Below are 25846 nucleotides of genomic sequence, written 5' to 3'. Positions count from 1 at the left end.
GGTTACACAACCTGCCGTGGCAGCGCAGGATATTTATTGTTCTATATCTGCGTGAAGCCTTTCCCTTGCTACTAGCAGGGCTGCCTTTTTTTTTTCTTTTCCTCCCCTCTCTCTCTCTCTCTCTCCCCCCCTACGCCCCCTCCAATGTTTCTAAGTATAGTGACAACCTCATCAGGGTTTACTAGTAGCAGCGCAAGCTCAGTGAAAAACCTGGGAAATCTAACTGGAAACACGAGCGAGAGAGCTTTATTTGGCAGTGCTAAAAAAACCTGGGGACAAATGGCTGGGTGGAAGTGCAGGCTGCACAATCAATCGGCAGAGAGCCGGATAGACGCTCCCTCCACCGCCGGATCGACAATCGACAGCTGAGAGACTATTTTTTGCAATGGTTGACTAAATATGGTCAGGGAAGAGAGAGGCACAAGAGAGCCTGTTTGCCTGGGAGTGCATGTTTCAAATGCTTAGCTGCCTATAAAGCCGTAACAGTTTTGCTGGTGCCCTCTGAGTGGGAAATACGGCCGGTGGCTTCTGTAGGGTGCGTGCGGGAGCCCTGACCTCGCTCGCAGTCTTGACCTCTGAAGATGGAAAGTAGCTTCACCACAGACCTGCCTACAGTTAAGCCTGGAAACATAACCTCAAGCAAGAAAAGATGCAGTGCAATATCTAAGGAACTAGAAGAAACCAATATTTGCCGGGGGAGGGGGGAGACGATCGCGCTTTTTTTGGTGCCTTTTTTTTTTTTTGGAAGCGACTCCAACTTTTGGGGGCTTGGTTTTGCCTTTTTTTTTTTTTTTTTGGTCACGTTTTTCTTTTTGCCTGTGATTATTTTCATCTGACAGTGGGCTAAGTTCACCTTCCCTTGGCTTCCTAGCATCTGTCCTTGGAGTCCTAACTCTCAGTCCAGCAGACATAAGGTATAATTTCTATACAACATCATCCATATTTTAACATTCCAAGAAAAGGCAGCAAGTGCCAATTAGGCACTGGGGTTTTTATGTCTTTTTTTTTTTTTTTTTTGCCTTTTAAGTTTAATCTATTTAAGGTGGTGAGGTACTGTATGCACCGACATGGGCCCCCCCTTGTCTCCCCCTCCCCTGTAATGAAGAGCTGATTCAGCGAATAGAGTGAGCGAGCACTCAGGATGAGATGGCTGCTGCTGATGTGTCTCTAGGTCATTACCTCTCTTCCAACTGCAAATGCTGCATGATACTAAGCTTACAGGTAACAGAACATCAGGAGACCTGCATTATTCTGCACGTTTAAAGGATGCCTATGACTTTCTGCATGTGTAACTTATTTACTAGAATGTTTTGGGTTTTTTTATTGTTATATTAATCCCTCTACTCTGGGAACAGCTTAATTTTTAGTGTGTTAAAGTATCAAGCATTTGTAGTGTAAAGAGCAGGTTGAAAGAAAACATTAGTCCAAATTTCATAGCAAAAAAACCAAACTTGCTTGGTAGGCATTCTTTTTAAAGAAGATAAACTCAAAAACTGCAATGCCATTAACTGGTTGTTCACCTCAGTAAAATATATTCTTATCTTCCTATGAACAACTAAAAAAAAAAAATACCAACTTTAAAAAAAGAAATTCTAATAAAGAGTGTGGTGGTGCAATGCTGAGCTCTCAAGTCGGTCTAAGCAAAATTTTCAAGGTGCTTTATCTCAGATGTACATGAAAACAACCTACTTTAAAACTAGAATGTGACTGCTGTGATTCTAATGCTGCATTGCTGTTTCTCCTTGTAGTACTGTGCTCGCTCCTGCTACACTCTGATTTGCTCTCTATCAGCTGCACCAGGTTTTTGTCATGAGCTGCAGAAATTCTTACTTCCTCTGCTCTCGGCTTTCCTTATGACTGTTACATTTACTAATTGTTAGGCTTATTTCAAATTTAACTTCTAATGCTGTAAAGACAAAGCTTACTCTTTACTGTAACCCAAATCAACTTCTGAAATACAAATTAGGCAACCATTAGCTCTGACAGCTCCTTAGAAGTCAAACCCGTGCTGTACATCAAATATTTAACTACCATTCCAAACCAAGGTGCACAGACTCTGATAAGACAGAGTTAAACCTGGGGTTTGTTTCTCTGAGGGTTTGTTTAGTTTTGGTTTGGGGTTTTTTTTTAGCTGTCATAAATATTTCAAGATTTTGACTGAAGCAGGTGAGTGCCAATTTTAAAAAAATGAGAAAAGCTGCTTGCAGAAGCGTAGAATAGGTGTTAGCTTTCACACATGACCTTTGGCCTAACAATCCAAATCCTGTCACAGCAGTTAGAGGTTGTTTTCTTAACTCAATGTCATCACCTTTATGATAAGCGGGATCACCAGTGGCATATGCTTTTTTTTTTTTTTTCTTTGAAACCACTCTGAACTACAGCAGAAATAACTGTAAAACTGCAAAGAGTTTGCAGAATACTGGATGAGATGCAAAAAGCACAGAAGTGGGATTGGGGAGGGTAGGAAAATAAGTTTATAACTGCCATATTAGACAAGTTTATACTTCCCTTCAGGACACCAGATGCAAACTGCACACCAGCATGGAAATCTGCTAGAAGAGCTGGGAGAACGCTGAAGTTTTTCAGTGGAATACTACTACGAATTCCAAGAAAACATGTTGCAAAGCTACCAGCAATTCAAATCTCCTCTCAGAACAAAGAGCAAGAGGCGGCAAAAATCTGGAAAAGCACATCTAATGTCCGTGCCGTGCCAGAACAATGAACTTTAACCGGCTTTAAGCCACTATGCAGGTAAATCGCATTGCAAACATCAGTTAGAATAATAAGTTTATTTTCTACCATCAGTTAATTGTAACATTGTTCTTCGAAAGAATTGTCAGGCTGAGTTTTACCTAATGGCAGCAACAGAAAGCAGCAAAATACTTTTAAGGTTCATCTGACAGCTCTGTGTGTACCTGCCCAGAGTACATACTTCTTTATGTACCCATATGAACATACAATGCTATGGAATGTAAAGAAGTATGTATTTTTGGCAGGCATGGAACTACCAGTAAGAGGAAACTAAACAGCTGTTGGAAGAAACAGGTTTCTCTCTCATTTGAGTGACATTCATCTGACAAATTAACTTGCTATGGGTCAGCTGGTATTGTCAAAATAACTCAGACTTGTTAGTAACAAATCACAAAACATTAAATTAAGTGACTATAAAAGTGGGTAGGAAGAATTGTTAACAGCTGATAAGCAGAACACAAGTTGTAAACAAAGAATTCAAAACAAGGCTGGAAATGGAACCCTTGAAATGCATGATTAAGATCACAGCATAGCTGCAAAAGTTATCATTACCAGTACTCCTCACTTAATAGATCCTAAGCTAATCTTAAAAGCCTGATTATCAAAACATCTCATTAAAAACAAGCCATAGTCTGATAAATCACAGTCAGTTCTGTGTACTTCAGATAGTAGTATTTAAATGTACGTCTGCCATAGAATATTTAATCTACAGGTTACAATAAGACAAGTAGAAACAGCTAAGAAACTAAGGCCGTGATTTAGAGAAAAGGATCGCCAAAACAATTGAGTATAATAACTTCTGCAATTTAATATATGAGACTTAAGTTAGAATTTTCTCCAAATCAGCACTTATTATGCTCACTGAGCTCTTCAATACAAAGTGCAGTGTCAGGTTTATGCACAGAAAGTGACAACACAGAGATTTCTAGGCCACAGTTGCTAGTCAGCGGATTAAAGCTATTGACAGATTCCTAAATGAAAACACAAATGACAACTACAACCTAAAAGGTAAGTTATCTTGAACACTATTTTCAAATAAGCTAAATTTATTTTAAGTCCAAAATTAAGACAACTGGCCATGAAAGTATGACTTTGTAGCATCCAGAAAATTATAAAAACTACATGAGAAATAGTCCTGCAACAATTTCAAGTTCTAAAAGCAGTATCGATTAAAATATACCAGCGTATACCATCCCTAAGTAAAGATGCTCAACAACAAATTCAGGAACAAGGAAAAATATGAGGAAAGACCTCTTGGTTCATCAATCCAGCCATTCCTATTCATGACAGCAGCCTCCTAAAAGCAGTTATTAAATAGGATACATCCATGATAAGTAGGCACATTTGGCCCAGATTAAAAATTCTAACTGTACCCCTGCTGTGCTTACTAAAATGACTGAGAGAAAGAAAACAACAACAACAAAAAAGTAATGTACCATTTTTAGATGGAGAATCTTATTTTTAAATACTCACATAATTCTCAAATTGCTAATGCTATACATACCCTGCTATTTTTATTACTGGAACTACAGAATAATACATAGAAGAATAAATTATCAGAACCATTTTCTTAAGTAAAATATTAGTGCTTGTTTTAAAGCTATTTCTCTTATGAGAAGATATTTTGGCATGAAGACTACAGTATCTGAATATCTAAATTAAAACCTGGTTTATCGTAGGAAACAAATGAAATTGTAGTAGCTTTTCTAAATGGAATAATGCTACTGAACTTGCTCATGCTCACAAAAGCCATTTGGTATTACCAACAGCTTTACAGAGGGGTTAAGTGCTCCAAGCATTTACTTCTTTTCCTGAGGAGTTCCTGTCCTCACCACCTATTGATTTGGCTTCCACTACATATAACCAGACCAACTTTTTAACAGCTTGAATTTATTTAAAAGGTTTTTGGCAACAATTAATCATGTTGTATTCTTCCTTGTCTTCTTTGTATAACATCACAATACTATTCTGAAACAAAATGACAGTTCAGAGTGATACAAAAGTTAAAATTATATGTTGACATTGCTTCCTGCTAGTTCATGTTAGCATATCTCTAAGAATACATATCTAGTCACTCTAAAATGTCACATCCATCACTTAGATCAGCTGTTCAGTTTTAACTGAGCACACGCTGAACTTTGGGCATCTGCTGACACAGTTGTAACTCAAACATTTCAACTGTGTGACTGACAGGGATAACAGATGCTGACATTATCAAATGCTACGCGGCTTTTTTCCACGGCCGTTTTTTGTCCCGATATGGCCAGTACATGAAACTGTATTGCCATCCAAAAGCGCACTTGAGCAGCTGTATCTGTAAAACAGTTCCTGTATAACCGGTAAAAATAGAAACTAACTTTATAGCCATCTTTAATGCTTAAGTCCAAGTGACACACCTGCTATGTTTCTATTAGGATACATGGTGTTGGGAATATATTTACATAAATCTTCTCACCAGCATCAGACTACGCAACAAACAGATGTAGACCATACTTGACATACTCCTTACTAGTGAATGGCTCGAACTAAGGTTGCCCCCTGCTTCCCACTGCAGTCAAAGCTCAAAAAGAATTTAGCGTACAACATAAAAAAGCTATGTGAGCATGCACACATGTAGTAACGACCTTAATTCAGAAGAAATCAGATGCAACCGCAGATAATTCTTTAAAAGCTGTATTTTTCTCGCATTAAATGTTTTTACACACATGATCAGCGTAAAAAAAAAATAATCTATCCTGCTATATTATATAATCATTCCTAAAACGTTAATACTAACCAGAGATATAGTAATGGAACTGAAAGCACTTGACATTTATACTTGTGCTAACCAACTACAGCATTAAAGCAGCTGCAAAAGGGAACCTGCCAGAAAATGAATGGGGGAAGGGTGGGGGGAAACTGAAACCTTCTTTCCAGTGAAGCTTCACATAAAGAGGCACAGGAGCTCTACGTGAGCAGAAATTATAAGACTACAGTTTCTGGTCACTACTCTAGAATTTCATTATTGCAGAAAGAGAAAAGTTAAACCTGTATCTATGATCTGAGACTCATCCAAAGGGCCTCAAGGAAATACTCAAGGAAGGAACGAACGTGGATCCTGTACAGGCCTTTCTAGTACACAGCTTTCCATTTTGCTGTCTCCAAATTAGTGAAGGAGTTTAAATGTGCGTTGACTAGAAACAAAACGTGTAACACAGAAGAAAACCACATGTTCTTTGTGAATTGTTCGTGTACTTAAAAGTGTGTTACTGAATTATAACCATCCTGCACTCCAATGCTTTGCTAAAGCTGGTAAAATGGAACCAAATCACCTCTTCAATGGATTTGGTCCCCTTCAACCAGCTGTAGCTATGCATTGATCACTACAGGATTTCTCACATTTTTAAAACTGGACATTAACTCCGCTGAGTGTAATTATGCATTCGTCTTTGTAGCTGAGTTCAGTTATTCCAGGCAGCTTGAAGACAGAAGGTAATGAGGAGTGTAGCAAATTCTGCATTCCAACATTTCAAGGTTTTATTTGTAAATAAACAGTGACTGGTGTTTAATATTCTGTCCACATTCAGCGAAAAATGATCTCTTACAACATTTACAAAGAAGAGAGGTAAACACTTAAATAAACACATTTTCCAATGATTTATTGTCTCTCGTACTTTTGTTGCCCTTTGTTACACAACTGACAAAAAAAAGTGATCAAAAGGAAGGAATCATAAGCAGTATTGGCAATGGAAGAAAAATCTGCTTTCTGGGCACCTCTCTTCCTGTGCTTCCCCCCCCCTTTTTTTTTTAATTGCACTAGGGAGGAAACTCAGAGTAGGAACTTTATTTGCCATCTTGCACATGCTGGGCATATTATTTACTATTTAAAGATAATAAATTTGTCACTGACCTCAAAAGCTACAGGCTAATCTGCCATCTAACTATACGTCTCTCCAAATCAACTTGAACAAAAGCCTTCTTTCAAAGCCTTTTCAGACATAATACTTTAACAAGAGGTTTTAGGAGCATGCTTTTCTGTAGTCAGCTTCAACTAAGCCTCAACCTACACTTACTGTTGGAACTGCAAATACAAAAGCAAAAAAAAAAAATCATTTTTACTGGTTTAGAAGACTATTGTACAACTCTTCGATTACTTGTCTCTGTGAGAACCTCCATGGCAATACAGCACAAAAGTCCCTGAGACGCTCATTAACACTAGGTATAGGTGAGAAACCCCATCTCCCAAATACATTGCCAAAAACAGTTCCAAATTTCACTGCCAACCACTTTAAACCATCTGCAAGTCTAAATACGAGGAGAGATCTACTAAACAAGAAAAACATGGGGGAAAAAATATAATTCCATTTTAAACCATAATCTTCTACTTACTAGTTTATGAACATAAAGATGACTTACTCCTTGCTATCAGACAGCAATATAGGAAATCTGCACATCTTACCCCAGTATTTTGGGTTTTTTATTTGAAGTCCAGCAGAATTTATTGCTCTGAAGAACGAGCTGTGCACATGTGCAAAGTTGGGTCAGCTCTAAAAGCAGCCTCTATTTCAGATGCTAGCTGCAGTGTGAATAAAGCTCTCTTCACAAGACACAATGCAAATCTAAAACTAACTGGGGCAACAGATATAAAATACGCCTACACTTCACAGTCAAGCCTTCAGCTCAAAAAGCCGAAGTCACAGGTATACAAATAGATCAAACATAACCAAGAGCTGATAACATGGAAAAAATAACCAACCTGTATGGTATTTTCAAATTTTACTCTTTTTTTTTTTTTTTCCCAGTCTGAAAAATCTCATTAATACTGAACAGGCAAAGTCTGTCAAGCTTTGAGGTTCACAGTACTTTGAAAAAAGTTCAAAATAAATGCACTTTCAACACGACAGATCAGTTAAAAATCAAGAACAAGAAACCACGTATTAAACAAAATCTTAACTTTCTCATACTTCATTTCAAAATTCTTTTTAGCTCTATCTCCCATGCAAAAGTTTAAAGCTACCTACAACAACGTCCAATTTACATTTCAACATTACACGTTAGCATGAAAACCAAAAGTTCTGTTTCCATACCAATTCACAAGGTATGAATAGAAGCAAATTATTAAAAGGAGAAACATACCACTAATAATAGGACGCTCTCCAAAACACACTACACCTTGACTTCTGGAAAACACTGCCAAACCGTCACAGAAGATTAAGTGCTAAGAAATATCTAAGCTATTTGACATAAATTGTTACATTTCTTATAATATTTATCTAATAGTAAATGTTTAAAATGGATTATAAATATTAATTTTCATACAAAAAAAACTTCAAAATGTTCTTCTCAGCACAGTTTGTGTGTGGTTTGGTTTGGTTTTTGGTTTTGTTTTTTTGTTTTGAGATCTATCTCACTACTGTTAGTAAAAGTCAGAACTCAAGCAAGAAGCAGAACAGGTTTTACACTGAAAATAAAATTGGTTCTAAATACCTATTTGATACCAACTGTAAAAAATTCTATAGAAACCTAGTTCACCTTATTGTGGTATCCACACACTTAACACATGCATTTATTTTCTTATCACTAAGAAGGAAGATGGATGTGGACTTTAGCAATACTTACTTACATGGTATTTTTTTAAGTACAGATAAACACACAAATGCATACATGCTCATATACAAATAACTATTAACTTTTATAAGATATTTCTATATTTGACCTTAAGGGGAATGTAGCGCCCTGTATTCCACATAAGGCACCACAGCCTGAAGCCACAAAACCTCCGGTTTAGGTGTAGCACTAAAGCTTAGATTAGGAAAGATCAGTCATTAAGGAAGGTTTTGAGCAGAATATATTATGTACTGCTTGTGACCCATACCAGCTACAAGCTAAAGTTCAGGGAGTTATTTATAACAGTGTTTTAAATAGCTTGTGCTTAGTGCATTTAACAGATTAGTAATATCCATTGTTCTATATCAGATTAGAAAAAGAAAGTGGCAAATATAAAACCTCTGTTTTCAGTCATAAACAGGCCAGTGGTAGAACTCCAGAATCAACAATGAAATAAAAGACTAAAGTCTTAAAGAAAATAAAACTTAGCTCCTAAATGAATCAAACTACTATAATGATTTTTGGCCAGGGGGAATGGGGGGTGGGATTTGTTGAAAATAGATTTCTTTTGGTTTCGTTTTCATGAATATCTTTCCAGGCTGACGTGTAAAATATCTAACGCTGTGAACAAATGGAACTACTACTTCTGTGATGAAGACAACATTCTCTCTTTTTAAATGCTTCAGAAGTGCTCAGATGTAACTGCAACCAAAAAAGTAGATATCTAACAGCTTTAGATATCTGTTTTAGATGCAAGTGAAACACTATGTATGGGGGAACCTACACAAGGGTCAAACCACCAATACCAGAAATATATTCCTATTCTTCCCATTAAAAAAAAAAAAAAGGATTCTGGGAAAAAACTGCATTATGCCTCACATTCTACCAATCAGCAAATTGCCCCAGTCTGAATTACAACATCCCTATGAAAAGCTTTTTTCTTTTTTTTTTTTCATACACTTCCCCTGCATCTCATATTGAGATCACAATCACACAAACCAAGTATCACAAGAGCCTAAGAAAAACATTGCAGAACAAAAACACTAACAAAAAATATCCCATCTAGGTAACTGGAGACAGAAACAGTAGTCCCAGCTAATGCTGTTATGTAAATACGAAGAATTCACATTAAGTGAAGAAGCTATGAAGTCAGACTCTAAAGAACTGTCTTCTGAATACCAAAAATAAGTTCCCTTCACTTGGTCTTTGATATGTTCTCTTATAGACCTTCTATGAGCACACTGTAGAAAACAGAAAACACATTTATTGTTCCTATCAACGCTTCCAACCACTACTTTTACTTTGTGAAGTGTGATTCTTTTCCATATATATATATAAATACTGATGTTTACTTCTTAACTATTAGTCTTGACAGCTACATTCCAAGAGACTAACTCAGATTTCATTCCCATGCATTAATATACAGCCTCATTTGTCCAACTTGACTCAACTGAAAAGTAGAATTTAGTATTAAACAAGCAAACACGCACATTTCTTACTTCATGTAAACTATACTGAATTCTCCACCATATGATAAAATATTATTGAAGTCTTGCTAGAACGACAGCTCTGAAGAATACCATTTATCCACAATTTAACAAGCAATCAGCAATGCAGCAAGTTTTCCATTAAGTTCTATCTATGCGATATAGTTTTTGAAAGCTCTCAACTGAAGACTGAACGTAAATGTATGGTGTGCAGCTAACACAAAACAAATTATGCCTTAAAACTAACTTTTTCAGATGAGCTGCTATATAAAAGCTGAAATAGAAAATTCCTTCTATACATACTTCTAAGAAAACAAATTTAAATGCTTCTTACACTGACATATAATTTAATGCAACAATCCTAGGATCATTTTATAACTGCATGGTATATTTAATAATTATTCACAAATAAGTATTCCTTAAAAACTCAAATCCCTTTCCCAAATCCAATATTCAAGAAGGGAAACATTTTGGCAAATTCTATCTTAAGATCCCATCTTAAGATCTAACTTAATAACTCACTTATCAAAACATTCATTGGCAAAGTTTTAGAGCCACCACAGGAAATTTCCCAGGGATGCGGAGTTACCTGAATGCAGTATTAAACTGAGTAGACTAGTAGCTTCATTCTAATAATGGTTTCCCTAGTGTTAGAAAGATGCATTTCTAAGCAACTTGAAAATTTAACAAATATAATTACAAGCAGGTTTAAGGATTTTTTTTTTTTAAGAACACTGTAATTCTACCTTCTCATGCACTTGTTTTCCTTTTACAAATGATAAAGTAATTTTTAAAAACAATTCTTTACCTAGGATTTCCTCTTAGTGCCGCGTGGTGAAGAGCATTGAACCCATTGTTGTTGGTGATGGTAACATCTGCTCCAGCTTCTAACAATACAGCAAGGATGTCATCACGCTTTTTACTTATTGCGTCATGAAGTGGAGTGTCACCCTCAGAATCCTAAAACCAGAAACAGCTTACATCATTTTTTGCACACATCCACATTAAAGAAAAAAGATGTCTAAATATCACTAGGAAAACTGACTACACAAACACAGAACAGTTCTTCAGACTTAGAAGTGTTGCTCTACTGCAGAGTTCAGAGCAAGCTGCTTCTGATCTTGCTCTGGTTTTGCAAATGCTTTAGTGGGTAATCCCAGCCAGGGCTTCAATATTCTGCAATTACACTGCTACCAGAATTCAAACCCAGAGCTCAATATGCCTCGCATCTGGTAGTTCTGAAGCCACTGGTGTAGACATGAACTTCTCTCTGCCTCATATCCAGATGGAGCTGATGCCCAAGTTACAATTTATGAGCAACAGGACGGCAACAAAAACTAACGCAACAGAGAGGAGACTAGTCAGGCAGAAGGAGGCAGAAATTTTGAGTAACCAACACTGAGACTGAGCCAGCAGTTAATCAACTATTTAAAAGACAATATCAAAAAGACAGTGTGAAACAAAAGCATAAGCAAATCAAAATAAAATGCAGTCCAATTAATAAACTTAGGCACATCTGTTGTTTTAACTGGTGCAGATCATTTTCCACGAAGCAAAGGCCAGCAGTATTAAGCTTTTCAACTTGTCATAGCTAATACCAGATTACATCACACAAGGTACATGGAAATATTTCAGTGCATAATTGAACAGGCAAATAATTTATATTTTTAGCTTGACATTTTATTTTTCAAATATCCCAAATAAGGGAAAAAATACTTTTTACTCCTAGAAGCCTTTTGTACACTAATTATTTGAGGACCTAAATGGTTGGACTGGAAAGCAATGCTCTAGACTAACAGTGAGAAAACACATCCATTTAAGCTTATTTGCTACTATATGAGCAAACTCTCTAGATTTATGCTTCCAGTAAAATTCTAACACCATATAAGTCAGGAAGTCTTCTGTCACGGACACTGACTCAACTGCAGACTGACTAAGAACTGAACATTTTAGCAATACACTAATACGAAAACAGATCTTCACAATCTTTGCAGTGAGAATCAAAAACTGTCAAAAATAATTGCCAGAATACAGAAGCACTTGAACCAGTGAGAACAAGTTTGCCAAAACTAAATTATGTACTTTTTATTTGGTTTAATTGATCGCATTTCCTGAATTTACTGTTTACACAGTGCATTGGCTTGAGTAGTGGTGTGCTGGCCAGTTAAATTCCAGTCATGACTCAGTCTGACTCCCCTGTGCTCTCATCCACCAAATCAATCGTCTGCTCACATCTGCACATCAGAGTTCCTCAGCGCACACGCAGGATCTGAAAGTCCATTATTTTCAATTACAATTATATTTTCCAGGTGGAGTTTCATAGTGCCATTCTACTGAATTTTTCAATTCAAACAGACTTTATAATTTAAAGTCAGACACATCCACTTTGGCTACCCATATATCATACAGCATTTTATGATATACAGTCACCCTTTGTTTGGCTCAGCACATGAGAATCATTATTTCTACTGCTTAACAAATACTAAATAGGATCTGGATGGACATTAGCTGGCTAACAGCTCAACCTCAGCAAGATCAAGACAGTACCTACAAAGCCAGGTAGAAGCAGATAAATAAACAATCACTATATTCACTAATTTCAAGACCTTCACAACAGGAGGTTGCACTCGTATGTTTCAGCTTCCACCATGTTCATCATAGATAAGACTCTCTGTGAAATTATGGTACTTGAAGTCCTGTGCATGAGGGCTTTTTAGATAAAAGGCTGAACGTTTAAAAGAAAATTTGGCTAAATAGTTCTATCAGTGATACATCAATTCTGAAAAAAAGTTTTGTTAAAAGTAAACATTCCACAGTATCATCAGCCAAAAAACCCACAAAGCTGTATCTTGCAGAAGGAGCAGATAGCCATGGATTTGACAGAGGATTAATTAATCTGGAGAGAAAGTTAACAATTAGAGATAACTACCGTCTATGGAAATATCAATTAACATCATCTGGCTAGAATAAATCAGGTGCCTATATAGCTGCCAAGAAAACAAACAGATTTAATAGTATTTTTATTACAGCTGATCACATATTGGGGTAGAGGCTGGGACAAATAACTTCACAAGGTCTGTTCCTTTCAATCTCATTTTCAGTAGCTAAATTCAATAGCTAAAAAGTGCATCAACAGTAATATTTACTTTACCTGGAGACTAGGATGGCAGCCAAAGTCCAGTAAAGTCTTCACAACCTGCAGATGACCTTTGTTGACAGCAATATGAAGAGGGGTCTGCCTGCGTTTGTTGCGAGCGTTCAAATCTGCGCTGCCTCGGTGCAAAACCTCTATCACGGCACCCTCATCACCGAAGGCTGCGTGATGGACAGCCCTGTCTCCATCTTTGTCCTGAAGCAGAAACATTAATTCGAGTCAGTGTATTCTACATTTCCTTTGCATTTAAAAGAGAAGATTAATTTAAGCTGAACAAATGTGCATATCTGATTGCTTTAAAGAGAAAAAAATTAGACAAGCATGATGCCATTAAAATATCTAATTAAAATAATTGCTCAAGCCACAGCAATAGGGGATTGAGAGTCTGTTTGTATATAAACATACATATTCTATGACGTATGATATTCCATACCATATGCAGCTATTGCTCTGAATGGGTTTCTACTACAAAATCACCACTTTATGTAGCAAAGTTTAAAATGTAAGGAGAGACAAAGTGTATTTTGAAATACTTAGGTTACCTCTGCTTCTACATCCACATTCTGTTTCAAAAGCAACTTCAAAATGTCTACGTGGCCATTCTGACTAGCGGCTTGCATAGCTGTGTGTCCAGCACATTGTCCATTCACCTGGAAACACATAAATACTTTGAGATAAGTTGCAAGATACATCACACATATCTATGAGACACTTCAGCAGTATACATGCAAATGTATCAGAAAACTTAAAGCAACAGCACACATATGAAAATATCAAATCAACAATTTTGAGACAGCTGCCTTTCTAGCACATACAGATGATCTCCTGTCTCTTTATTTCATTTCTACAGCACTAGCCAGACTGAAGCAGCAAGAAATGGATTTATTTCAAACATTAAGACCTTGACGATAGTTGGATTAAAAACTTTCATCTTCGGGTTACTTTAAAGGCAAGATTTTAAGAACAGGTCTCAGAATGATACCAGTGCTCTGTTCTATGGCATACTTAACTTCATTTTCTAATTTATGGCAACAACAGGAGCCAGTCTGAACAAAATACTATGTTTTGTAGAATCTTGAGCTACAAATCAATCCTCAGAACAGAAGTTTAGTCTCTTATCTGAAAGAATTACTACTGCTGTAGCGAGAAAAACATCTGATTGTGATTTTAAAAGACGTTCCCTGAACCAAATCCTATTTAAGCATTTTCTTTTAGACTTTTCAGTACTAGGCGATTAGACAAGTTGGTTAGATGATCAGCCTCACAAGTTAAAAAACAAAACTAAACCTAAGCCCACAACAGCAAAAAAAATCTTCAAAATCTACTCTCCTTCCTTCTATCCCTCTGAAATAAAAGTTGAAGACCCTTCACTAATTGTCAGTGTTTGGTCCTCTGCTCCAACTCTGGCAGACAGAGGCTGGAAGGTATTTTAATTTACGGAAGACAACAGAACGCAAAATCTGTCCAATGAAAAGGAGTGTGAAGCACTGTTTTCATACACATCCCAACAAATTTCATAGGACAACAAATGGGAGAAGAGACACTGGAACGAGCTGTGCTACTTCTATGCAGACACACGACTGACTGGCAAGGTGTATGCAGGACAGCTTCACTTCCTTGAGTTAATTACAGGTCCCCAGAACTGGTCTTCCCAAACCAGAACACTCACATCTACATCTGGTCTCTTTAGTAGGTCTTCCACTTTAGCAACATCTCCATTGGCAGCAGCTTTAACCAATTCTTCATTGAGATCTCCAGATTCTTGGGTTTCAAATAATTTCTTCAACAGCTGGGACAACCTCTCTATGATTATTAAACAAAGGACAATTAAGATTACCATTCTAATCACACAAGAACAGAAAAACAACAGCTAAATTTGCCATATTTCTAAAGACATGTGCATAGCAACAAGCAAACTACCATAAAATGGCAGCTCTAAGTTATTATTCAGTTTGAGTAAGTGCTGCACACCAATACCCTTTAGATAGCTGAGACTGTCACATCAGGCACTTCAAAACAGGGTTGATTGAACCACAAATAGCTTGTCTGGCACAAAACATAGAAGGGTGGGAAGGAGGCAAAAACATGAATTTACATATTGATATAACAGGCTTGTCAGTCTTCTAGCTTAATGGAGGGTATATCCTGCCCTCTGGGATTCGAAACACTGAGTCATATTACTTTTCTAACTAGTTTTATGGCTACTGTGACTTTACAGAACAAAATTCACTGTATCTATGCCTCCCTAGGAAAGCTTAGAAAACTACGTAGAAAGGTTTCTTGGCATTAAAGCAAATATGTGAAGAGGAAAAACAACTAGCTATGAACAAAAAGAGGAAAAACATTCTAGTTTAACTGATCAGTGAGTCAGCCAACAGAACATAAAACACATTGGATAGTTTTTCTGCCTCGTTATTAGATGAATGAGAGCAGCTTCAAGAGAACTGAAATGGGATCACATAAACAAAATTCCCCACTGTAATTAGTCAAAGGCTGCTTGAGTAAGTTTTAAGACAAATTTTGAGGAAAGAATATTATCCTGAGCAACTTCTTGCAACAGATCCCTCGCTTATGCTTGCTATCCCACACCACCTATTCAACTAGGAATCTGCTTGTTGCAGCCAGGGACACTCTCTTCATGCCTTGGTCCCTATTCCAATCCCATGTCCCTTCCAACCATTTAAATTTTCAAGTCCTTAGAGCAGAGCTCCAAAGATATACGTGCACTGTAGCCAAACAGAAAACCCAAATTTGATTTGGAGTTTTTGCACCCTATCAAGACAACAACCACCACCATCTCCATACTGACTGCAAGCTTTTTCTTGCATCTGTCTCTAAGGTGTAACATCAGTTAGCCGAACCCCAAGCCTGGGTATTATTAACCTTGCATACAAACTATGTACTAGTACTTAATCTTAAATTAACACATATACTTGTCATACATACATTATTGGTTATTCTTCAAACTTACCACCAGATGCATTACTTATAGCAGATCCTGCCGATGCCACCTTCGATACAGCTGCTGGATTATACGTCCAAGACGTCCCACAAACCTCTACCTTTAAGTCACTGTCTGAATAGATCTGCTGGACCCGACCAACTTTACCTAAAGTCTGAATTAAAGAAAACATCAAATGAAAATAATACTAAAAATAAAATATGTAGAAAGCTAGGTACCTTATAATAAGTCGCAAATTTTATTAAGTCAGTTGTTTAATAGTACGGTCACTAATATCTTCAGCTAATTTTCATCGGGCTAAGCAGGTTATTACATCTGAGCAAGTATTACACTGCATTTGGTGCAATACACTTTCACTAACTTAGAATAAAATCCCTTTGACTCCCACAAACTCCATGTATTATTACCAATCATTACTAGAAATATTATACAAGTTTTACCATCCTATGAACCCAAACAAACAACTACTTACCGGAAGCATTGCTTCAGCCCACTCTCCATGACCTCTCTGAAGAAGCTTGATTCGCTCTAAGTCATAACATACTTGAACAAGGTCACCCACTTGAAACTGAGAGGTGCCTCCTTCTGCACCTTGAGCAGCATCTCCACTTCGCACAACGTTGGCCTTGGTGAGAACAGCTGGATTAAATGTCCACCTAGACAACGAACCATTTGAAGTAGTTTTAAACATGCAAAGTGAAATATATATTTAAAAATTATTTGTTGGACAAGCTTCTGTTTGTATGCCTACAAATTTTCTCCAGTTGGATGCTATGGCGTATTTTTTGTTAACCATTTTTTTGGTCCATAAACTCCTCCGTGGCTTATTACTTGAATATTTCCACAGTAATCTTCAGTGATATACATTTGTAAAAGCAATGAAGGAATATCCTGCCTAAGGGGAAGCAAGATGACAGCAATATAATAGTCCTGAAAGTAGCTATACAGTTTGTTTATTTTTCCAGGGAGAGGAGACAACTCTGGTTGTAAAGGGGAAGATCCAACCTGTCTCACAAAGGATTGGACTGTCAGGAAACAACATACGAAGAATACGGAATTTTGCCCCCAGGTCAAAAGCTGCAATATTCAGTTATAAAAGTACTCTTCAATTAAATGGATGTCTCAGAGACACCTGAATTTTTAACCGAACTATCCAAATTTGTACTATAAAATTTACTGGTTTAGAGGCATTTAGCTGGTTTTATGCTAGTTATATTCATTCAGTTATCTGATCTAGTTGAGAAGCATCACATAATCTCCATGAAGGGCAACATCAGGGAAAAAAAAACCCAACAGGACAGAGAAGCTCCTCTAACTGACTCTGCAGTCATGACTGTCTGAAAAAAGACCACTTGCTTTCTTTCAGCTTGTGTTAGCCGGGAAAACAGCCTTGTTTTGCACTGTTTTGTAATATTAACAAACAATATATCGAGGAAAAGCCTGAATTAATAATGCAGTTAATCCTTTCTAGACAAACTAAACAGGTCAGTCTTCGGATAGATGTGAAATGTTATTCCGCTCATCAGCTGCTTTTTAAAGAGAAGCCCAATACTTGCGCTCACAAGACAACAAAAGCCATGTGGACTTATCAGCTCAGATCCAGCTGCAGAGTTGGGTGTAAATCCTGTCAGCACGGATGCAGCCCATCAAACTTCAAGCCTAAACTGCTTGCAGGGAGTGGTTCTGGCAACAGCATCCCCAACACTTCCCATTCTCAGTCCATATTTACATAAACTAACATTCCTTTGAATAATAAACCACTAGATATAGATCATCAATATTAGAGAGGATACCAACATAAAAAGTTTGTCACCTGTCCTCTTAACCCATTTTCCTGAAAACCTACAATACATTGCTATTACCATTCCTCTTGAAAACATGGGATACTTCATAATTAAAAAAAAAGAAATTACTGCTTAAAACACTATATTTTGGAAATAAGATACTCGAGAACATCATTCCTTATCTTGGACTCAAATTTTCACCAAGTGAGAGAGGCAACAAACTTCCATTTCCCACTAAAGCATGCTTAAAGGTAAATCCTCATTACACATTGTAGCAGGAATATAAAAATTCTCAAGGACATCTTAACAGACACAAAAGGAGAACAAAGTTTCTGGCACCAAGTGATCACAAGTGCTGAAGACAAAGGGAGTCTGTGAGAATCAGTGATGAAGGCTACATAACAAACCTGTTGCCACTTGGATATTGTACTACAATGTCATGATCCTCATCAATGCCACAAACTGTTCCAGTTGTTGTTAAGGTTTCAAACATGCCATCAGTCCATCCTCCGTGGCCATGCTGCAAAGACTGTACAATTTCCAAATCAAGGTCAATGTTTACAAGGTCACCAATTTGCAGCCCACCAGGGTTTCTGTTACCATTTTGCTCACCTGAAATAGAATAAGAAGAAAATGTTCACATGATCACACTAATTTTCCAAGTAATCTCAAGAACAGAAATTAACATCTGAGACCTAACTCTCGGTATCTTTGAACGTATAAGGGCAAATAGCTAAAAAGGAGTGAACAAGTAAAAAGGAACTCTGAACCTTTGGCTATGGAATGGTGTGTTTCTTGTTGAGTTTTCAAGGGATATAACAATGACACTGGTAAATAAGAAATACTTACGACAGGCTCCACTATGGCCTCTAACTGAGATGGTAACAGCTCTCATATAGTGTTAGACATCTAGAAATATATAAAAGCTTTGATAATTTTGAGAGAGTTATACACAGAATGCCATCTATCCAGAAAAAGGTTGACAGATAAGCAGAATGCCCACAGAAGTGGTTTTGAATTGGGTCCAAAATGGGCAATGATAGAAGTCTTAACCTTGTGAGTGGGGAGACGACTACAAAAATAAACACAACGACAACAAAAACCTGGCATTTTTTGTACAAAAAACCTTCTCCCTGGACAATGCCTGCTTTCAAAAAGACGCCTCATAGCAAAAAAATCATAAGCTAGAGGGAAATAGTATACATACACACATATCAAGGTGTGTTAACTGACGAGAGAAGACAGTTGTGGACGTGCTCACTGCCAGAACCAGAGGACGGAATCTGGTGCTCTGTGGAACAGTGAAGAGCAACAACTGCAGAACTCGTAGACTGAATACAACAGCTGCATCAGTGGCAACAGGCAGGGTGAGCAGAGTTCCTTTAGTAAATCACTATCTCTAAGGAGAGGGTGGACAAGGGTGTGGTGTCCTCTTCCAAGCAAGAGTGAATAACGGAGAAAGGGTCCTTGCATTGCAACAATAAGGAAGTACAAAAATAGCACAATAAACAGACACAAAAGCATTCTTTAGAGGGAGACTGATTCCAGAGCCCAAAATCCACACTGGATGTTGGCGACACTAGCTGCAGCACTAAAAGCCTTCAGAAGACAGAATGGCCAAGAAGAGACACTGACATTACTGAAGGAGAAACATGTTCATGAATGGATGCTCATGTTCAATGTACTTTGATTTCTCTGACCATCCAGTGACTTCTTTCTGTCCTATTTTTAGTCTGTACTCTTCACCTTTGCAACAAAACACATGTAACATGGAAAACTGCCACTTCTGCATAGAAGTTGTTAAATTATTTAGAAAAGCTACTGATAGGGAACTCACTAGACAAAGAACTTATAGACAGCAAACATCCCAGAGACAGCCCTGATGAGGCAGGGAAGTCTACGAAAGGAAGAAAAACAAACCAGCAAATAATTATAGAAGCACTAGTTGGCAGAAAAGATCTCTGGAGGTCATCTAGTCTGATACAGAATCATAGAAACACAGAACTGTTTAAGTTGGAAAAGACCTTTAAGATCAAAGTCCAACTGTTAACCTAGCACTGCCAAGTCCACCACTAAAACATGTCCCTAAGCACCACATCTATATGTCTTTTAAACACCTTCAGAGATGGTGACTCAACCACTTCCCTGGGCAGCCTGTTCCAGTGCTTCACAACCCTCTCCATGAAGAAATTTTTCCTAATATCCAATATAAAGCTCCTCTGGCACAATTTGAGGCCATTTCTTTTCATCCTGTCACTTGTTACTTGGGAGAAGAGACCAACACTCCATGCCACAACCTCCTTTCAGGTAGTTGCAGACAATGATAAGGTCTCTCCTCAGCATCCTTTTCTCCAGGCTGAACAGCCCAAGTTCCCTCAGCTGCTCCTCATCAGACTTGTGCTCCAGACCCTTCATCAGCTTTGTCGCCCTTCTCTGAACTCTCGCCAGCACCTTAATGTCTTTCCTGTAGTGAGGGGCCCAAAACTGAACACAGGGTTCAAGGCGTGGTCTTACCAGCACCAAGTACGGGGGACGATTGCTTCCCTAGTACTGCTGGCCACACTAGTTCTGATACAAGTCAGGATGTTATACCCACATAAAGCTGAACTAACAACCAGCTGAGGTCAGCCGTGGGTTTGTCTGAGTCCTGAAAACCCCCAAAGACTGAGGTTCCACAACCCCTCCAAGTAACTTTTTCCAGTGCTACAAAATGGAGCTGCAGGTGTAACAGAAACTTTATTTAGTATCGGAGCAGAACCTTTTGAGTCACACTTTAAGATCACTAGCGTTTGTTGTCGCATCATTTGTCAGTATCAAAATTTTACTGCCATCGTTTTCCAACACCCCTCAAGTGGCTGTAGGTTGCGAGCAGATTACCTCATAAGCTCCTTCTTGCCAGACTAAACAAGCCCAGCTTCTCCTCCTTGCAAACCATGTCCTCCGTGTCTCTTAAACACTTCGGCAGGTCACCATCAGACCCTCTACAGTTTCTCAAAATGAGGGTGAGAGGGAGTGAAGAGGACATGGACAGACAGTGGCACAAACAGGACACAGTATTCTAGACATGACTTAGTAACCATTGAGAAGAGGGGGATAATAACTTTTCCAATTCTGTTGCCCACTGTCCTCCTAATATAGCCCATTATGATATTTGCCTTACTTGCAACCATGTCACACTGATGTCTCATCCAATTTGGTATTCACTGCAGCACCCAGGAAGGGTCCTCACTCAGGCATTCACAATTCCCAGTCTGGGAAATTCTGGTACGTAGGCTTATTCCAACCAGAACGCAAAACTGCACTTCTGGTGTAACTCCATGATGTCTCCATTCACCAAATTCTTCATCAAGGTCACCAACGTGGTATTGAACAAAATCAGTCCCAGTGTTTTAACCCAACTACACATGAATTCATATTAATTACACCCCTTGCTGGAATGTTATTTGCTCTCTACTTCAAATATTGCAAAACTTCAAAAAGAACTTTGTAGTTTTTAATGCAAGCACGCATTTAAATTCCCAGCATGAACCTATCTGTGAACTGCATTCAGAAGACAAATGAAAGGGACAGATGTTCTAACAAAGAGTAAGACTGAGAAGATGGAGGATAATGTCACAAGAATGGTGAACTGAGTTCATCCTCATCCATTAAGAGCAACTTAATATAGTGGAAGGGGAAGAATTTAACAATGAATAGTCTCCTACCATCTTCAGTGATTAACATTCATGTATTCAAATACAGTATCATAAACCTGTATTTTAAAGCAAGAACCAAAATGAATAAAGGGCATGCATAAGAACCCAAGTTCATCCGTGTAATAAAGAACCTGTAAGAACCTATTACTACTTTTCTATTTTTACTCATGTCAGACTAAAATTACAAAATTAATTTAAGTAGAGAAGCAAGATACAAAGGTCAGAATGCCTTGGATTTGTACTGTCAACCGATTCATCCACTTGATGGTAAATATTTAAGGGGCATCTTGGACAACTCTTGTTTAAAAAAAAAAAACAACAAACAAAAAAACCCCCCCACACACAAAAATCTCAACAAACCAAAACCCAGATCTTTACTGTTTTCACCTTTTCACCAATGCTGTCAACAAAAGAATAGTGCTTGCAGGTCATACTTGAAGTACTTGTGCAAGGAATTAGATTAAGACTAGTAAACAAGGTATTCTCTGTTTTGCCAAGGAAATACACACTAATAATTAGGAAATTTGTGTTCAATAATCTATAAAATTTATCCAAACTTATCCATATTTCAAAAACAAAAATACCCAGCAATTGTTTTTTATAATGCACTCTGCACATGTTTACAGTCCAGCCAAGACACTAAAGGAATAAGTCAATACAATAGCTGATATGGAAAACCTCAACCAAGATTTCACAACATATACTAGTATTAGCATCAAATAACAGATTATAAGTTCAAATTACTCCTGTATATGGCCACGTACATGCTACTTCATTGAACACGTCTGAATAAGACAGTCTTATAAGAACATACGGCTATGTTTAGCTCTTTAGAAAAGTAGTACACAAGATATGACTCAATTTATTACTAAGTCAACGCTTAACAGCTCCCTTGCCATCCACTTGGCACACTGATACCAAATACATTTAGAAAAGCGTTACAATTTATTCTTAATGCATGGAAATGTTACCATTTACATTTCAGTAATACGGACGGTCCTTTTAGATGACATATAAAAAGGAAAGAGAAATACAGACTAAGTATAATTAACACCCATCAAGATAAATTTACTTTGCCTTCAACTCACCTAACACAGGACAATGGTCCCTGTAGAAAGAGCCTCCTTTTGCATCTTGGACACATTTCAGGTCAGACTATGGAGAGAGATTGAGACAGCTTTAGTCCTCACTGACTGAGTCTCCAGGTTAACATAAGTCAGTGAAACTAGAACTGAAATACACTCAATTAAGAAAGGCTGAAAATTACGTGTACGAAAAACATGCCCCATGAATTTGTTACTGATGCATATAATCTCACTTTCCAATCTATCAGCCTTGACATGCTTAAGATTTTAATAACCTTTACCAATACAAAAGGCTATAAAAGATAAGACATTTTTAACTCAAAGGAAGGTATTAGAATAACACAAAGCTACTTTGCATTGTTCTATAAAGTTACCTTTTCCTTTCAAAACAGTGTGTGAACACAAGCAAAAAAAAAAATCTGCAGACAGTGCTTGAAGCCACAGTCTTTTCTATACCAACCATTAAATGCTTGCCAGTGCTGCCCCTTCTTCCCAACCCTTTTTGACAGATACATGTTTAACTTGGTGAAGAAAACCTGGCACACAAACTCTACAAAATGAAGAATTTCCAATTAAGAGTATACAGAACACAAGGATATTAGTTTTTTAAAAATGTGATCTTTTTAAAGCTCATCCTTCATGAAGACGCTGTTTTGTAACCAACTCCTTTTCATAAAGTCAGCAGAGTTCTTATAATTCTCCTTTCCTCTAGTTTTTTCCCCTGTGTAACCCTTAAAGCCAAATGGCTACCATCTGCCATTGCTCCTTATAGAACAATTCCAACTAAACAAAGGGCATTTTGTGCACATGATGAGTTGGGAAGGAGATAGGAAACTGTTTGCAAAACATGTCAGAATATTCTATGAGATGGGGGAGGAAACAGAAGACGGGTGGTGGTTATGATATAATCAACCATAACTAAACAAATACTTTAACAATTATTTTTCCCACACCCAAGACATTGACAGACTGTGCACCTGCAAAAAAGATTAAAATGAAAACTCTTAAGTCTTCCAAATCATCAAGGCACTGACAAACACAATACTACCCTCAGTGACCAGTAACTGCTAAGCAGCCAGAAACAATACAAAATTCAGTGTATATCCTGATCTACGAAGAATGTACCACCACTTTCTGAAAAAGTGATGAAAACAGCCAGATGAAATTAATGAGATTTAGCCGCTCTTCAAAGCCTATGAGAAACCAGAGACAGAGGGTTTGTTCAGCCCAGCAGCAGCAAGACTGCTACAAAATCCTGCCACCCATGGGCAGGTGCTGGGTTTAACTCAGCCGAGGACAAAGGGGCTGTGCTGACCACCCCAGATGGAAAGCTCATTCATTCCCCCACACCAACAGAGATTTAATGTGCCCAGGAGCACTGGGTCTCGCCCACTGAATACAAACTCTTCATGTCATGCAACAAGCAGCTGTCTGCACAGGAGTGAAGAAGGGGGTATACATGCAAGAGCTGTTTTCACGTTCTTCAGAGCATGAAGAATAGAGCGTGGGAGGGTCCTAAACAGTTCTCCTCCCAGCCAGGCAAAATCTGAGTGAAAGATCACTTATGTTACAGCAAGTATGAATGTACAGAGCTGACTGATGGCTAAAACCTAGCAGAAGAAATAAAATATTCTGTACAAGGCTAATTACTATCTTGCAGCAGAAATTACTGGGCAGTAGGTTAAGATACCTTAAATTTTACAGGGAGGGGGTAAAAAAAGAAAAAGACCCAGAAATCCACAAATCTGCTTTCTTTTGTTATCCTGCCTGTATCGTGCCCTACACACAGTTTATTTCTGGAGTATAATGATATACTTGGTTGTAAAACTAAATGGTAACTCGATCTGGAACCTCAGCTTCACATGTGTTTCTTTCACTTACATGGTGAGGGCAACATTAGATCACTAAGGAGGAAAACCAGTCTGACCTAAGTATCACAGAAAAGCAAGGTAACACGTGGATTTACATAAGCCTTCAACAAAATATTGAGGACTCAAAACACACAGAAAAATAAGGCACTTGACAGAGATTAAGGCAGTAAGAAACTAACTCATATATACTGTATATACAGCAGAGTTCCTTCAGCAATTTTGCAAACAGCACTACTAACAAAAATGACACCAACATGATAAAGGCCTGCAAATGTCTTAAAAAACACAGTCAAACCCAAATAAGATCCTGGAGTTTTAAGATAGGAAACTGTAATTAGTTGTATTTCAGTACCATGAAAGCTGGGTAAGCAACTATAATCCTACTTCCAGCATCCAGCTATGGTATTTCTCAGAAAAAAAGTTTTATTCCAAGTAGTTTAAGTAAAAAAAGAAAAAAAAAATTAAAAAAAAAATATCAGGGGCCATGTTAAGCTCCTGGTCATCCTGCCCTGGGGACTTCGTGGGAAGAGGCCCCCCCCCTATTGAGGACGGAGCACAAATACCCCCAAAGCCCGGCCACACCAACTGCCAGCACATCGCCGCTCTGCCGCACTTTGGAGAACGCCACCAGGATTTTCATAAGCTTTATGAGTCTCCCGGCGTCTTGCAAATGGATTGAAATAGTAGATCATTTGGAGATGAGACTAATAAGTGCAAAAAGGAATGTACCAAAACATGAGGGATATTAAAATGCAAGTTTTAGACTCGTGGTGAGACAGTGCACAGAAAAAGAAGTGATGACTGTGATGCTGGGTGTAAATACATGGTGGAGACAAATGTGAAAAGATGAAAACAAAACATAAGCTATTACACACTAACTTGATGGAAAAATCATTCAATTAACCTTAGAGAGGGTTATTCTAAGAAACAGAAAAATAAGCTATAGGTTTTGTGGCATTTGTGTATGTTTAGGGAAGAGATGGAAGGTCCAGTTAAGCAGGAAATCATTATAACAAAAACTCGAGGACCAGCACAAAACATTGCACAGCAGGACTTTCAGATCCGCAGTAACAACTGATGAACATAAGCGGTGAGTAATAATGTTTTTTTGCCTACAGTGGAAAACTTTGGTCTTCTAGCATCTACCTTCTGACTTGCTGAAAAACTCTTTGCATTGCAGCTGTATGTGACTGGATTACATAAAGACCATGATCTGCTCAGCCAAATGGAAACACAGAAAATACAACAGTTTACTTTGACATAGCATCTATTGAAAAAACAGCAGCAATTTCGTAATTATAAAAACTTCAAGGAATGAATAAAATGTACATTACAGCACTGTCAGCAGTGTTGGCAGATGGTGTAAAAGTGCCATCAACTCTGACCTTGAAGAGCAAAACAATGCTGAAGGAGCAGCTGCCTAGTGGAATAACTATTGAGTTATTCCAGTCAATATGGAATGCCATCCATC

At 37.8% G+C, this 25846-nt stretch overlaps 1 protein-coding gene and 1 long non-coding RNA gene across 4 annotated transcripts in view; one reads left to right on the top strand and one right to left on the bottom strand.

Moving 5' to 3' along the window:
* The window catches only part of MIB1 (MIB E3 ubiquitin protein ligase 1), a 77708-nt gene that overhangs the window by 32821 nt on the left and 19041 nt on the right, over positions 1–25846 (bottom strand). For all 3 annotated transcript variants that reach the window (XM_065630273.1, XM_065630274.1, XM_065630275.1), the window contains exons 5-12: positions 22508–22574; positions 18132–18336; positions 16413–16596; positions 15950–16094; positions 14648–14781; positions 13521–13628; positions 12976–13173; positions 10633–10784 (exon numbers count right to left, since the gene is read on the bottom strand). In XM_065630273.1, coding sequence (XP_065486345.1) covers positions 10633–10784; positions 12976–13173; positions 13521–13628; positions 14648–14781; positions 15950–16094; positions 16413–16596; positions 18132–18336; positions 22508–22574 — 1193 coding nt within the window. The remainder of the gene's footprint in view (positions 1–10632; positions 10785–12975; positions 13174–13520; positions 13629–14647; positions 14782–15949; positions 16095–16412; positions 16597–18131; positions 18337–22507; positions 22575–25846) is intronic.
* On the top strand, positions 516–6387 carry LOC135986316 (uncharacterized). The gene is made up of 2 exons (XR_010605869.1): positions 516–914; positions 2515–6387. It is a non-coding gene; the product is annotated as an uncharacterized LOC135986316 (long non-coding RNA).

This window comes from Caloenas nicobarica, chromosome 2 (assembly GCF_036013445.1).
Source record: "Caloenas nicobarica isolate bCalNic1 chromosome 2, bCalNic1.hap1, whole genome shotgun sequence".
NCBI lineage: Eukaryota > Metazoa > Chordata > Aves > Columbiformes > Columbidae > Caloenas > Caloenas nicobarica.
The sequence above is the reverse complement of the archived record's forward strand: the minus strand, read 5'-3'. Positions and strand labels throughout refer to the sequence as shown.